The sequence below is a fragment of the Eschrichtius robustus genome, chromosome 4 (genome assembly GCF_028021215.1).
Source record: "Eschrichtius robustus isolate mEscRob2 chromosome 4, mEscRob2.pri, whole genome shotgun sequence".
NCBI lineage: Eukaryota > Metazoa > Chordata > Mammalia > Artiodactyla > Eschrichtiidae > Eschrichtius > Eschrichtius robustus.
In genome coordinates, this window is record NC_090827.1 from 58,255,280 (window position 1) to 58,272,351 (window position 17,072).

The window sequence follows — 17,072 nt, forward strand, 5'->3', positions numbered from 1 at the left end:
TAAAATTGGTTAGTTAAATAGTTTAATTTATCTTAGAACACATAAAAAGGAGGTAAAATAGCCTAATGGTTAAGAGAAAAGGCTTCAAAATCAGACAAATGTAGGTTTGAATCTTAGTTTGCCACTTATAGGACCTCACACAAGTTTCAATTTCCTTAACTGTAAAATGAGAGTACCGCCCTTCTTACTAAACTCCAGTGAGGATGAAATGAGAAAATGCATATAAAGCATAAGATAGTAGTAGGCACTCAATAAAAGGTAACTGCTGTTACTGTTTTGTAGTTAATGCTACAGTTGTTTTTAGTAAACAGCCCTTAAATTTTAATTTTCCTGTGGGAAAAAAGGCTTAGTGGAGTACAATGGTTGTTCACATCTTTTGGACTTCTTAGACCACTAAAATTTCAAAAACAATTGGGTAGACCTATATGGAGCCATCAAAATATTCTTTACAAAGTGAGTGTTATTAAAACCCACCAACAAATTTATCAGGACTATTATTTCATATAAGAAAAAGCCCTTGGTCTTCCCTGGTGGCGCAGTGGTTGAGAATCTGCCTGCCAATGCAGGGGACACGGGTTCGCGCCCTGGTCTGGGAAGATCCCACATGCCGCGGAGCAACTAGGCCCGTGAGCCACAACTACTGAGCCTGCGCGTCTGGAGCCTGTGCTCCGCAACGAGAGAGGCCACAATAGTGAGAGGCCCGTGCACTGCGATGAAGAGTGGCCCCCGCTTGCCACAACTACAGAAAGCCCTAGCACAGAAATGAAGACCCAACATAGCAATCAGTCAATCAATCAATAAATCTTTGAAAAAAAAAAAAAAAGAAAAAGCCCTTGAACATACCTTAAAAAAAGTGGAAGACAGTCTCAGAGTAAAAGAAATCGTTCCCAAGAAAGGACAGTTGGCAACTGCATGACAAAATTATCCTTATTTTTTTTGTTTTGTCACATACCAGTAAACACTTAAGGACCAACACCAGTAAGCAAACTGGTAGCCTGATTCTTCATCCATAAATTAAGTTGTTTTATCTACCTCATGGGATATTCATTCAACAAACACTAACAACTTGCTATTAAGCAGAGGAATTCAGGATCAAATAAAGTATATAAAAACACCATACACAGTGCCTTGTATATTACAAAGCACCATTAAAATATACAATATTTTTAAAAATAAATAAATAAATAAATAAAATATACAATATTGTTATTACAAAAAAATACAAATACTATAAATTGATTCCTAAGAGAAAAAAAAGGTTTTCCATCCACTTGTTTTAAGGGCTTAATCATTTTCCATATTCATGCTATCACAAAAGACATTAAGGAATTATTAGAATGAAGATTTTCCATATTTTTTCTTTAGAAAATAGTCATATTTGTGATGTAGCTCATGATTCTGCCATTCTCTGTCTTATGGGAACTGAGGATGTTACTTTTCCCTCAAATGGTATGGCTCTCAAGGGAAAGTTATTAAGCTAGAAATTGCTGCTATAATTACCAGATTGTAGAATCTGAATACTAAGGAAGAAAATTTAACAGGATCTAAAAGTTAGGTTCAGACACAGAGCAAATTTTATTTTCTTAGTTTTGAAAGTATTATAAGATTTTCCAGTGTTAAAATTTACTTTCAAGTATGATGATCAAGAAATAACAAGACACCAAACTTAGAAATTAAACAGTTTTTAATTTTCTCTGTTGTTTCTTGATCCACTGAAAATAATTTCTCAATGCAACACATTTAGGCAACTTTTTTGTCACTTTCTTTGGGTTCTACTTCTTTAGGCAATAATGACTCGATCTTTAGTAACAAACCTTCACTTGTTGAACTTCGAAGGAAAGCACGTACCACAAAGGGTCCTGAAAACAAAGACAAGAATCAATTTTCATTTTATTCCACAGATACCTAATGAGCAAATACAAACATACAACAAGAAACTTTATAGGACTCGTGTTATATTTTCACTTGAAAAGTACTGATATTACTGAACTATTATTTTGAATTATAACAAAGGGAAGATCGCTTCATTTCTAGAGTAGAAGACAAACTAGCTGTACCATAGTATATTAGAGATTTATAGATGAAACTACACATATTCACTAATAATTCATTTCTCTCTTTCAGAAGGTGATCACCTAGAATTTATTTCATTGCAAAGTCAACAGTAAAGGGAACAGGTGATGATATTTACATTTGATGGCAAGATTCTAAATATTTATTTAAAACAGTCAGCACAGATGCTAACTCTGTGTTACCAAACATTTAGTAAAATTCCTTAAAAATTAAAAAGCCTTTCTTAAGAACAATGTTAAGGGACCCATTTCTCTTAAAATGGCAAAGAGAAGATAACTCCATTGCTTTTAGAGATTTACTGTTCATCATTCTACTCCTGATATAGGTTCAGAGGCTCCTATACTCAAAACAAAGTTCTCCATGAAAGAGAAGAATCTATACACATACAGTCACTAAGTACTATGGTCATATCTAGCACAACAGAATTAACAAATGAGGTATTTATTCACCAGTGTGTTTAACTCCCAAAGAAGGTTAAACATAACGTGAGATTGTGTTTTAATTATACACTTGGTTTATAAAATGAAACATGACAGATTCCTATAATGGTAAGCCTGTTAAGTGCAGAGTCAATTGAGGGTTACAGACTCTTGCTTGCTTTCAAGCAGCGGAAAGAGAACACGTTTGCCTGAGGAAGGACTGTGAATGGCAGGTAATGCAGTGGGTGCAACACGTGTTCCTAGCCTATGACACAGCTTCCACGTCAAGTTCCACTGTTCTCCATGAATCACCCCATTTATAGATAGTGATTCTTGTGACATGATTAAAAACCTTGTTTCTTTTCTAAAATAAATAAGATTAAGAAAGCCAACTGCTAGTACCAGTGACAAAGTGAATGGTCTGGCTTCAAAATACCATCTATCTCATAAATGACTTTAGTTTCTGCTTAAACACTATTGTAAGTTTAAGGCAATCCGTTACAGTTTTCTTCCAAACTTTATTACATTTAATGGTAGAAATAATGTGGGAATTTATAAAGGTTTCACGATGTATTCCTTATTAATGTTAAAGAGGTCTCCTCTCCAAACAACTACAACTTCTTAATAAGGTCATTAGGAATCCTTTGGAGAATTAAATTGTATTTCTTTAATCCCTGGAAATATTATTGTTATTGCAGTTGCATATTAACTGGATTGTTTTCTTAATATTTTACATTTTTAAAGTATCACAGAGCTACAAGGAAGTCTACCCCAGAGAACCACTTACCCAAATTCAGCGGTCTTTGCCTACAAACTTCACTGATAACTGCTTGCAGATTGGCAGCTATCTGGTCACTTGACATATCCAGCTGAAAGAAAAGGATATATAACGTTAATGATGTGAAAGTGAGATGATAATACAATTTTTGATAACTGTATCAGTAGTTGTTCCAGACAGTTTTTTCAAATATTCAACTAGTGCAAATTATGTATTACGAGACCCTACTGTGAAAGAAAAAAACTTCCATAACTCTTTTTTTCAGAATACTACATTAACATGTCTTTACATGTCAAGACTTAATTACCTTTTAGAACACATTATAGCAAAGTGTTTTAAAGTTGCTCCACTTGCGATTCCTTGAATTCCAAGTAATTTCCCCAAAGCAAATCCTGGGGCAGAATACACCATTCCCCCCATCCCTTCCCTATCACCAAGGAATTAGTGATATTCTTTCTTCAAGTTATTTGTTTATTTTTTAAAAGAAACTAAGAAAATATTTAGAAGTTAATGCTTTCAAAAGTCCAAAATGAAACTACTTGACAACACACATTCACATAACATATCCCACACAGAGACATTTTCAAGATGCTATGCTAACACTCTAACTCTGCAATAACAATTATCGTGCTACTTAGTAAAAGCTACAGTAAGTAAATATATAGTGAATGAGCCCTATTCATAAAACACCTAAACCCAGCACACATCTTTGGAAAGTCCTTGAGTTTATCATTCAAATTCAGTGCATGTTATTCTTCTTAAATATACCAGTTAAAATCAGTTCTATTGCATTCCTATGTTTAGAGGATTTTGCACTTTGCCAAGTGAATCCAGTTTTTAAAATTCATATAAAACTTATTAATAGTGTAATTGGCAAAAATTAGACAGTAAGAGTTCAAACAAGAATTCTATTTTCCAATGACTCTTGAGACCATTGTGAGAAATGTGGTACTTAAGCATAAAGAGAATTCCTCCTGAAACAAATTATTATCATCATCATCAGACAACATTTATTCGACATTCACTTAGGCATGATGCAGTACCAAACCCTAAATGAGAAGGTTTGGGCATTACCGGAGGAATTTTCACTTTATGCCCATCCACAAGTGGGAGTTTGGAGAGGGAAAAAATCAAGCAATGCTTAGTTCTCCTTATTAAATCCATAGAACTTATAGACTTTAAGTTGTATTGAAGTAAGTAGTTCACTGACAGACAGGGCACCTTACATTTGCTATGGTAAAAAAAGAAAAGAAAACAAAACACCAAGAGTATCAACATGTGTCCTTTCATTCCTCTCTTAATTCTCCACTTTCCCTCAAAATGTCCTCCTTTCTATTATCAACTGAAGTAACCGACACAGCTCTAAGGAGTTCCTTTACCCTTTGTAAAGACCTATACCTACCTTAGATTTGGGAAAGCAATAGATACAAGAAAAAGCAAGAGGTCCAATATATCTTCCTTGATAGTTACAAGCTATACTGTTGGACTGTATATACTAAGCTTCTCAGATTTTTGTAATTGTACTTTCTGCAGACTTATATTGCCACTCCTACAATAAGCTAACAACATAGGCTTTAGAAATGCAAAACAAAAAAAAAAAACAACAACAAGAACAAAAAAGAAATGCAAAACAGATGCCTTCAATGGTTTCATTAAGTTTTAAAATATACAAATTGTTTTAAAATATAGTTTACACTTTTGTCCAAATTTTAGCACCTCTAATTATCAGTACTATGTCCTCTACTGAATCTTAAAATATATTTTTAGCCATAATACCTCATTTTACTTTTTCTTTTAGATATTTTGTAAAATTACGAAAAAGATATATTTTATGGGCATAACTTTGGTTACACAGTTGACTACCGATGATAAGATAGCTATGTAAAAAACAAATGTATGCATGCATGCATGCATTTTATCAAAACTTGCATAGGAAATTTATTTGGGCCGACAATGATCTAGAGATAACTCAGGAAAGCAACATTTACAAGCTTCTCCATCTATATCTCAGTTGCTCTGTTCTTCCAGTAGTGCTTTTCCACAGCGTAACATTTTGTGGCCTGACAAAGGTAAGGAGGACCATTTTGAGGATATATTATCTGTTAGATTCTCAATAGCAGAGCATTAGACTTGGCAAAGCAGGAAAAAAGTGGGGGCGGGGGGAGTGGAACGGGTTGACCTTGAAGGCAATATTGAACTATGTTAAGCATTGTATTTTTGTGTGTACATATGTGTGTATTTGAATATATAATAGTCACAACAGTACCTATATGTTTAGCTAAAGTGATTGTCCACTACAGGGCAAAATAGTTATTCCTTGTTCCGTAGCATAAATGTTTTTAAGAAAAGACTGATTTACTGAATCCTCCCTTCTGCTTAACATCCTTATTATAGCAGAAGTAATTCCCTAAGCAGACTAGATGGAAGACTTCCCAAAGATGTCAGGGTGGTGGCTCAATCGATACAGCTGAACTATACCTCTTTGCTTTAACTCTCAGATTTTCCTCTTTCTATGCAATTCCTAACCTTTGTCTTCAATCACTCTCCACCATTATGAGAAAACTAAAAAACTGTGGTTCTTAACCATTGTTTGTCCCTTTGAGATGCAGACATACGCAGGACAAACTACAGTCATGAGAGTGTCTAAGACAGTGATTCTTAAACTTTTTTCGGGTTATCAAACCTTGCTCCAGAAAAATGCACACAGGCACACAAAAATTTTAGCCTATGCTTTTAGGATCTTCAAGGATTCTTTGATTAAAAGAAAGGGGAAGAGAGAAGAAAGGCTCCTGAGGAAAGGGGCTCAGTTAAAAGGGCTACACTTTGAGAACCACCAGTGTCGCTGTTTAATTCGGCTCAAATACTTTGAAGGACTAAGGACAACGGTATGGAAAAAGGATTCAACTTAATTTTCTACATTTTACAGAGGACAGAAATAAAAAAGAAAAAGCAAAGTATGTGCGCACAGTTTTTAAATAATCACATGTTCCACCTAAAGTGGCCAGTTTGTGTCACTGTAAATGTTGTAACAGCCTCTAGATGACTGATCATCTCTAGCTGGGAACTGCAGAGAGGACTGCTGCTTTGGATAAGCACTTGTTAGAACACCTGACCTCCAAAACTCCTTCCAAGTGCAACGTTCTAGGGTTACGAAAAGGGTAGCCTGGCAATGGTTTCTGCAGGTGGGCCAATACTCAATTCCCTTGACTCCTGAAAGTCTAAACCAAGAAAAGGAAGACAAGACAGTCTGTGTATCTCCTATACAACATTAAGTAATAGTAGTATTAGTAGTAGTAGTAGTAGTGGCAGCAGCAGCGGCAGCGGCAGCAGTAATAATAATAATAATACTAGAGCAGCTCTATTTATTGGGTGCTTACTCTAAGCCAAACTCTGTTCTAAGCATTACATAGATATTCTCATTCATTTCTTCCAAGTATCCTAAAGATGGGAACCATTATCATTCCTCTTTTACAATTAGAAACTGAGACTTAGAAAACTTTGTAACTTATTCAAAAGCACCCACATGATAAGGAGTGGCCCAGCAGCTATGTGCGTGAGCTCTAAAGGCAGAGAGATGTGACTCTGAACCCCATTTCCACCATTTACTAGCTTGTGACCCTGGACACAGCTAGTAAGTGTTGGTAATCCTTATGAAAATTAAAGTGTCAGTTGTCTGGGAAACACAAATGAGTTGGTTATAAACTAAGGGGAGAAAAAGAGGAAACTAAGTGAAATACTGAAAGGGAAAGAATATACATTTAAGTGGGAAAAATATGAATTTTTCTTTCCACCTAATGAATCCTTTCCTACCTTCCCAGTTTTTAGATGTTAACAGCATACAATTCAGCAACATTTACTTGGCCTTCACTCTTTGTTGAGCAACATGCTGGGGACTAGGAACAGAAAGATGAGTAAGATACAAACCTTACCATCAACGAGCTTCCCATCTGGTCACTAAAATACAACACGACAGGGGCTGCTCTAATCACATGAACAAAGTGCCACAAGGGTAGAGAGGAAGAAGTGACTGACTTTGACAGAGAAGGCTTCACAAAGGTTATATTTAAATTGAGTCTTAAAGGATGAAGAATTCTGAAGGACAAAGAGGGTCTTCTAGGCAGATGGAGCAGCAAGAGGTAATGTGAGAACAGGCGGATCAGGTGACCAGAAGGCAGCTCACTGCATCTAGGCCCAGGGTTGCAAACTCAAATGGCCACAGTGGCCAGAGCAGGGAACATGCATGACTGAAGAGGACTGGGCTTGAGTGCATGTGCACACAGGACCCACGGGACACAGGCTGTGCATAGGTGGAGAGCACTGCTCCACAGGGAAGAGGCAGCAGCCGTTCAGTGCTAACAGAATGATTTCTGGATTTCTATGTGACACCATCTAGTTTTTAAATGCTGAATCAATAAAACAAAACAAGTCTGGGGGCCAAACTCAGCCTGTAAGCTGCCAATTTGTAACTCTAGACTTCAAGCTGCATCACTGAACATAACAGGAAATCCTGAATTTGAACTTGACATAGTGATTTGACACTAAATTATAAAAAGATCTGAATGTAAAGCTAAAGATTTTAGAATATATTCTGTCAACAGTGAGAAGCTACTTAATGTTTTTAAGCAGACAAATGGTATTTCTGGTTTATGTTTTAGAAAGAATTTTAGAGGAAGGGTGTAAAACAGGAGTTGGCAAACTTTCTCTGTAAATGGTCAGACAGTAAATGTTTTGGGCTTTGCAGGCCTAACGGTTTCTGTCACAAATACTCAATTCTGCTGTTGTGGTGCAAATGTCATCATAGACAATACATAAACAAATGACCACAGCTGTGCTTCAAGAAAACTTTACTTTCAAAAACAGGTGGAGAGGTGGAAGTGGCCCACAGGCCACAGTTTGCAGACCTCTGGTGTGGAAGATAGACCAAAGGATGTCTGAGAAAGTGAATGGGCAAAAGAAACCATTACTTTTTGCTAAAGCAGAAAAGATTTTTGTCTTGTTGTGTTTAACAGAGAGCTTTGTTGGGTGCTGATAGACTTTTGGTATCCTACAATGCATCTACTATGCAGATGAGGCAAAAAAATGTTTTGTCAAGCTAAGAATTGCACTGCCATTTAAAATAAAAGTAGGAAAAATGCTTAGCAACTGTTTCAACAACTGCCATAAATTTTATATATGCACTTGAAACAAGATGTTGCATGGGGCCTTTCTGGAAGTTTCTTCAGGACTGATGACCAGGGCCTAAATCTGAAAGCAAAAAAGGCATGTAGTGCGTGCCCTATATTTTAAAGAAAGATGACAACAATTAAGGCCAAAAAGTTCTCACCATAATCAACAACCATGCTAAGTAGAAGCAGGCCAAGAGGCAAGGCTCCAAGAGGCTCTTGTGTAGAGACTGGGGGCACTGCCAGAAGAAGATACTAGCTTGCTGAACATATGCTTGAAGGACATCAAATCAGTACGAGCTGGCCACTGGCCAGAGAAGTGGCAACAACCAAAGCAGGGACCACAGATACAGGCAGACAAGACGGGGCAGTTGCCTCTTCTCCCTATTCCCTTTGCTAAGCCTCTACCACAGAAGAGTTAGGCCTGGAACAGGGAGTGGGGTGAGGTATTTAGAACTGAATCAAGTCACTGCAGCACTCTACAGTCTAGAGTGGGAGAAGGTGAGTGAAATTTTACTAAGCCCTCCCTGCTTCAGATCACGAGCTATAAAAGCCTGGTTCCAAATTGAACAAGGAAAATCTCTGGATATGAGATTACAAGTTTTGAACTGAATCTCACTGCACTTTTAATTACTGAGAGCCACTAGAATTATGCCTGTCACCTAACATGCCTCTGCATAACAGAGAAGAAAAATTGTACATGGCACACTTGGAATCAGGGGATGGAGAAGACTATTTCATGTTTGTACTCCACTAAATTCAGACTTTTCAATAGAGCTGTACATTTACACATAGATTGTATTCTGTGCACATGAGAATTTATGTGAAGTTATGTTCATAGGAATCATGGTTACAATAATGAGTGATACTGGAAACAATCTAAATGCCCAAGAAAAGGAGTAAAATTGAATAAATTACGATATATCCACAATACAGCTATGAAAATAATACTTTGTAAGAATTTTAATGATTTCGGAGAATATTCAAGATACAGTAATTAAGGAAATGAGAATAGAAAACTCAATATATAGTATGACAGCAATTACATAAAAAATAAATGCATAGTGCCTTGGAAATCTCCTCCCCTTTCCTAGAGCCCTGATGATATGCCTGCCTCCTACCCCTTAAAATTCATTTACTCCCCTCCCCTCAGGGAGAAGGTGTTTTTAGGGCTCGAGGCTTCCCTTTTCCATTCCTTCATCAAGGTTTCTGAATAAGGTTTCTGCTCTGCTACACACACACACAAATACATGCATAGAGAAAGAGCAGTAATGAAAAGCACTAAAATGTTACCAATTGCAATTTTAAAATAACGTTTATATTCTTATTTATGCTATTCCGTATTTTTCAAATATTATTATTATGTGCATGTTATCACCTGTTGATAAAAAAAAAACAAACTAGTTTTAGTTTAGCATTTTAAACTATAAAACCAGTCCTTTAAGATGCTATAAATGACAAGGCATACTTTATTTCTTCACGTTTCCCTGAAACAAAATAAAAACCATTCTCACTGTTGGTACTGAGGGATAGACCCAGACCTCCACATCCCCCCACCACCATGGGTCCTAACAGCTAATTATGTTGTTACAGGCTTATATATATAATTATATTTTTTGACTTGAAAGGCAGTAAAAGTAACCTTTTTGGGGGTGTACAGTTCTATAAATTTTAACTCCTGCATATATTTGAGTAACTACTACCGCAGTACTGGACACAGAACCCAAAAAATTCTTCCTCATCCCTCATGTGGCCTCTCTTAGCCACTCCTAATCCCTGGTAACTTTTCATCTCTTTAAAAATGTCATACAGATGGAATAATTATATGTAACCTTTGTTTTCTTTCCTCCATAATTTAAAAAATTATGGTAAAATATACATAAAATTTACCATTTTAACCATTCTGAAGTATACAGTTCATTGGCATTAAGTACATTCACATTGTTGTACAACTCTGACCACCATCTATCTCTAGAACTCCTTCTATCTCCTGCATCTAAAAGTCTGTACCCATTAAACACTAACTCCCCATTCCCTTCAACCCCCAGCCCCTGACAACTACCATTCTACTTTCTGTTTCTATGAACTTAACTGCTCTAGGTACCTCATATCACATCTGGAATCATATAATATTTGTCCTTAGAGTGTAGGAAGTGCAAGTGTCAGAATTTCCTTCCTTTTTAAGGCTGAATAATATTCTACTGTATGTACATACGCATTTTGTTTATCCGTCCAGCCTTAGATGGACACTTGGGTTGCTTCCACCTTTTGGCTATTGTGAACAATGCTGCTATGAACATGGGTATACATATACCTCTCTGAGTCCCTGCTTTCAATTCTTTGGGGTATATATCTATAAGCGGAATTGATGGATCTTATGGTAATTCTGTTTAATTTTTTGAGGAACCGCCATACCATCTTCCACAGCAGCTGTACCACTTCACATCCCCATCAGCAATGCTCCCCATTCTCGCCAACACTAATTTCTGTTTTTTTGGTAACAGCCATTTCAGTAGGTGTAGTGCAGCATCTCATTTGGTTTTAATTTGCATTTTCTTGATGGCTAATGATGCTGAGCATCTTTCATGTGTTTATTGGCTATTTGTATATCTTATTTGGAGAAATGTATGTTCAGATACTTTGCTCACTTTATTTATCTTTTTATTATTGAGTTATAAGAGTACTTTATGGGGCTTCCCTGGTGGCGCAGTGGTTGAGAATCTGCCTGCCAATGCAGGGGACACGTGTTCGAGCCCTGGTCTGGGAGGATCCCACATGCCGCGGAGCAACTGAGCCTGTGCGTCTGGAGCCCGTGCTCCGCAACGGGAGAGGCTGCGACAGTGAGAGGCCCGTGCACCACACCGCGATGAAGAGTGGCACCCGCTCGCCGCAACTGGAGAAAGCCCTCGCACAGAAACGAAGACACAACGCAGCCAAAAATAAATAAATTAATTAAAAAAAAAAAAAGAGTACTTTATATATTTTATATACAAGTCTCTTATCAGGTATATATATAGTTTGCAGATAATTTCTGCCATTCAGTGGCTTGCCATATCATTCTGTTGATAGTGTCCTTTGATGCACAAAAGTCTTGTTTTGATAAAATACAATTTATCTCTTTTGTTACCTGTGCTTTTGGTGTCGGTATGTAACCTTTTGAGATACTTTCACTCAGGTTACAGTATGTAACCTTTTGAGACTGACCTAAATTGTTGTGTCTATCAATAGTTCACACCTTTTTTTATCACTGAGTCATACTCCATTATACGGACATACCACATGTTTTTTTTTTTTAATCCATTCACACATAGAAGGATAACTGAGTTTTTTCCATCTTTTGATGATTATCAATACAGTTCCTATAAATATTTGTGTTCAGATATTTGTGTGAATGTTAAGTTTTGATTTCACCACAAATGTTTCAACTCTATGGGAATGGGATTGGTGGACCTTACAGTAAACGTATGTTTAGCTTTACAAGACACTATCAAACTGTTTTCTAGAGTGGCTGTACTATTTTGTATTCCAACCATCAATGTATGAGAGTTTCTCCATAATCTTGCCATTTTTTAAAAAAGTAATTTTCTGCACAATACTTCCTCCTTTCCTTTTGGGACGCCGATGATATGAAAGTTAGATCTTTGTTATCGTCCCATAGGGCCTTGATGGTCTTTTTTATTTTTTTTCCCAATCTTTCATCTCTGTTTTTTAGATTGAATAATTTTTAAGATCTACCTTCAAGTTCTCTGACTCTTTCCTCTGTCACCTCCATTAATTTCAGCTCCAGAAGTTAATACACAATTTTTATGAGATCCCTTTCCTAAGCACCCTGCCCCTTGATATCCCCAGTACTTTCTGGTTCCCTGGGGCTCTCCTTTTCAGCACTCTGCCCAGAAAGCTGAGGTTTTACTTACATTTTGCCTCTTACTTCCTCCAACTGTTTTGGCAGTGGGGGCCAACTGGCAGGAAGACAGAGAAGATAAGAAAAGGGTGCATGCCCCTACCTCTTGAGACCATAGATCCTCCAATCAGAAAGTAAGGCAGCCCCTTTCCTCAATTTTACACACCTGTGTCTTCCTCTGCACCCACTGTCACTGTAAGAAGCCATGATCTCTATTTCCCAAGCCTGAGGTAGAGGGCTTCTCTTAGAGCTCTCCTGGGGCTCTCTCTGCCTGCATTGATGTCCACTTCCCAGGTTTCAGGCTATGCTGAGACCAGGCCATGTGACAACACAAAAGGAAAAATGGCAAACTCACCGCCAGTTTGGTGGTACTTCAAATTCTGGCCTTCCCTAATTCACCTGCTACTACTGACTTTTCAGAGTCTTCAAATAGCTGCTCCATGCATTCTGTCCAGGTTTTATAATAGGTGCACTCATTGAGAGAGATAGGGTGTCATGTGATTATTACACCATCTCACTTGGAACCAGAACTTCCCAGGCTTATGTTTTATATATTTATATTTTAGGGTTGGCAAACTTTTTCTGTAAAGGACCAAAGAGTAAATATTTTAGGCTTGGAGGGTCACATATGATTTCTGTTGCATATTCTTTTTTTATACAACCTCTTAAAAGACCATTCTAAGCTCACAGGTGGTACAAAAACAGACCATAGAGCCATTGTTTTCCAACTCCTGTATTAGAATACATTATTTATCTCCAAGTATACAAAAATTCATGCAAAGACAGGTTGTAGTATGATTTATGCTTTACATCACTTTAACAAATCAATATCTTTACCAAAATCTACGGGCGCTGTAAGGCAAAAGCAGCCTTCATCATTGCTCATGATAAAGTTGTTTGAAAAATCCGTAATTTTGTGTTACATTTAATATATTTAATAACTCATAATAGGATTTTATAGATGTTTTATTGTTTACTGTAAATACTATACTACTAAATGTAATTATTTGTTTAGAAGTAACACTAATGAAAATTGCAGGGAATTATCTTTCAGATCCATTCAGTTTCTTCTACCAGGATTTGGATAAAGACAGAATTCAGTAAAAGCTATCATACTTATCACTGGTTTTTGAAATAAAGCTAAAAAAAGAAAGCTGTGTGTGCAGTATACTGACAATTACTTATTAACAAATGGGTTGGCAAACAAAGGAAAGCAAGTCAGTTTACTTCCCTACTGCGTGTTGTGTCACATATTTTTCATCATGTGTTATTCTATTGATCAATGATCACTACATTGTTGAGTTACTGCAATGAATTAAAAAGCAAAGTTAGCTGTTTCTCTCAAATGGTATGGTTTTTCTTATGCTATTATTTATATCTGATTGAAGGGGAGAGTCACACTTCCAATCCCAAAAGTTCTGGGAAATTAAAATCTGATTTCATGACAGTATAGATAAGAAAACTAAAAATGATAATAAACTATTTTTAATTCTAATATGCCTACTGGTAAGAACACTGATGAAAATCCATACAATGGATATACCCTAAAATACTACAAGGACTATTCATCCCAGTTAAATAAATATACATCTCTCACAATAAAGCATCAAGCAAAATGCTGGCACATACTGGGTCCAGGATAAACCTTATTTTCTCCTCTTTCTTAGCCCCATACTTTTAGAAATCTAAGATCTACTGCCAGTCTACTTCTTTTATTTTTAATGAGAACTAAAAAGTATAGAATTTGACTTTCATATTCTACAGTTTATTTTCCACCTTTAAATTTCCTTATCTATGACACAGTACACTGCAATATACCAAAAATAATGCAATGAAAGAAAAGTTAATCATCAACTGGAAGAAACGGAGGAAAAGGAGGAGGCGAAGTGGCAATGAGCCATGAGCCAATGAGCTGCCGCCTTGTATCCAACTATTGTTTGTATCTAATTGATTTAAGCAATACTCCTTGCTTGCCACTTTCTCAACTTGTGGATCTAGATGCTTCAAAATAAGGCTTCATTTTCCATGCGCTATACTATTCACACCTCGTTTAACTGAACTCCGACACATTCACTTTTCCTGTTCTAACATGTTCGCTAAATCTGAAGGCTCTGATTTCAACACAAGATTTTACTATGCTTATATTCCCTTGCCCTGAACTTGTTTATTTTTGTTACCATATACATCATCTTTTATCAGCTGGCAAGTTGACAATATTCTTGCCACAAAACAATTCACTATTACACAAGCAAAACATAGTGATACACACCTATGAATGGAACATGTCTACAACTTTAAAAAGAGGGGGGAGAAAGCACATCAGAGACACTGCCTTTATATTAAGTATGTCAAAGATACAAGTATATTTGAAACCCAGACAAGAAACACTAGTTAAATCAGGTCTTGGCATGATTTATTATAAACAGAAATCTGAGATGTCCTATCCTCTGGTTTTTTATTTTTCTTTTAAGAAAATGGTTTGATTTGCCAATAGCATTATTATTTACAAGTCCTCAAAATCTGGATATTTACATGATTGTAAAAGGGTTCCAGTTGTTTTTCCTTTAATGCTATGATAACCATTCATGTCAAAGCTAGGCTATTATATTACATTTAAAAGATGTTCTTCAAAATTTCAATTATATTTAATGAAGTTTTTAGAAGTCTTCCTCAATCCAAATTATTTAAGATTTTATGTTCTAATTCCATATTAATAAATTAAAAGAAAAGAAATAGCAATAGTTTCTAAATCAAAACAGAACAAGTGGCATACATATTTTGAAAGTACAGTTTCTTTAGAATACTTTACTCTTTTATTTACTTAAGTTGATTTCACAGGATACTAGTAGGAATCTATCTGTCTTGTGATATAAGAAAATAAATAGGAAAAGTAGGACTCCACTCACTCACAGGAGGAATCAATGTTTCATAATAAACTTACTGACGCCACTAATTTGGAATTAGTAATAATTCAAAGACTGTCAAATATGTTTTAAAAGTTTTATGATGTAATGAATGTGAATGTAATGAATATGATGTAATGAATGTGATATAATGAATGTGAATTAAGATTACAGAAAAATATTTAAACATCTTTAGAGAACATTTACATTAAAAACACTGCTTAATATAAACCACTGATTTGTTAATTATATAGCATAATTAACTGAGGCAGCATCTATCAAGCAACATTTTTGGATTAGATACTCTGTGTTATCAGTTAGTTGTATTTCATTGAAAAACTATTCTGTGGCATTCACTTTCAACTAATTCACATTAATTTTCCCATAAATTTAATTCTATTTTTCATGTCTTTCCAACATGTAGGTGAATGAACAAGGAGGTAGGGAAGAGTAGAGAAGAGAAAAAAAAAGAGATACAGAAAAAGAAAATAGAAAAGAAAAACTTCAGAGAGCTATTAAAAGAAGGAAAAAATAAAAGGAAAGAGAAAGAGGGAGGAAGGAAGAAGGAAGGGAAAAGGGAGCCTGAAAACAAGTATCAGAAACAAACTACATTTAAAAAAAAAAACCCTACAAATAATAACAATTATTTTTAAATCATGTCAAATAATTTTCATCAAAGTACCAGAAATGAACTAACTCTTCATCCAGAGACTGAAAGAGTAAAACAACCATGAATGTTCAAATGGGAAGGAAAATATTACAAAGCTGCTCAAAAGCCTATTATAATTATTCTTGAATTAATCCTCAGCTAATCTCCTGCCTAGATTGGTGGCCAGAATTCGGAGAGCCAGGTAAGGGAAGAGGACTGGGTGGGGAGGAGGGAAGGATTTCTCAACATTCCATATACATATATTCACTTAATCTCCCTGTTTTCAATTTTCTCAACTCCTGATCTCCCCCAGTAAGAGACCTTTGTTTTAATCTTTCCCACCATCTGCTAGCATGGGAAAGGGCAGTTACCCAGGGTCATGAAATATGTAAAAATCTTCAAGAGTTTTCAACTAATCCTATTTCAGAGGGTTCTTGCCCCATCCCCACACATACCATTAACACTCAGTTCCAGAGATATCTAGAGCCAGATCCTAGCCTTTTTAAAGATCCTGAAATTTAAATTATATTAATATTTTGGCTTTCTCCATTGCTGACTTAAGATTTGACATTTTCTAATCAGTTACAACTGTGGTATGCATTCAATCCATCTTTACCTGGAAGCCTCAGAGCACATGTTATTTTCAAGTGTCCATGTGATACTTGGAAAAAGAATATTAATCTTATACTATGGGCCACAATGAAAGTCTTGAGGAATTTTTTAAAAGTAGAAACTAAAAAGGATGCAGTCTTCAACCATAAGGCAGTCAAACTAGGATATACCAAAAATTTAAAAAGTCAAAAAAGGTTCCAAAATTTTAAAATACTCTCCCAAATAAGAATAAAAAGTCCCATGGCAGATTATTTAGAAAATAATGACAAGAAAACTAAATATCAAACATGTAATTAGAGGCAAATTCACAAATTTAAACTCTTATTAAGAAAAAAAAAAACCTCACAAACCTCATATAAAACTTAGAAAATTAGAAAACAACAAAACAAATCTCAAGATAATATAATAAAGAAAAAGAGCAAATCAATAATTTATAAATAGAAAAAAATAGCAATAAATTCTAAAAACTATACTAAAAAACAAAAGTACTTTAAAAAACATACACAGGATAGCACAGGGAACTATATTCAATATCCTGCAATAAACCATAATGGAAAAGAATAGGAAAAAGAATG

At 35.7% G+C, this 17,072-nt stretch overlaps 1 protein-coding gene across 1 annotated transcript in view; it reads right to left on the reverse strand.

Moving 5' to 3' along the window:
• Positions 1-1,666: 1,666 nt before the first annotated feature.
• The window catches only part of MRPL1 (mitochondrial ribosomal protein L1), a 57,184-nt gene continuing 41,778 nt past the window's right edge, over positions 1,667-17,072 (reverse strand). The window contains exons 8-9 of the mRNA XM_068542137.1: positions 3,280-3,361; positions 1,667-1,859 (exon numbers count right to left, since the gene is read on the reverse strand). Of these exons, the coding sequence (XP_068398238.1) occupies positions 1,741-1,859; positions 3,280-3,361 (201 nt within the window). The 3' untranslated portion in view covers positions 1,667-1,740. The remainder of the gene's footprint in view (positions 1,860-3,279; positions 3,362-17,072) is intronic.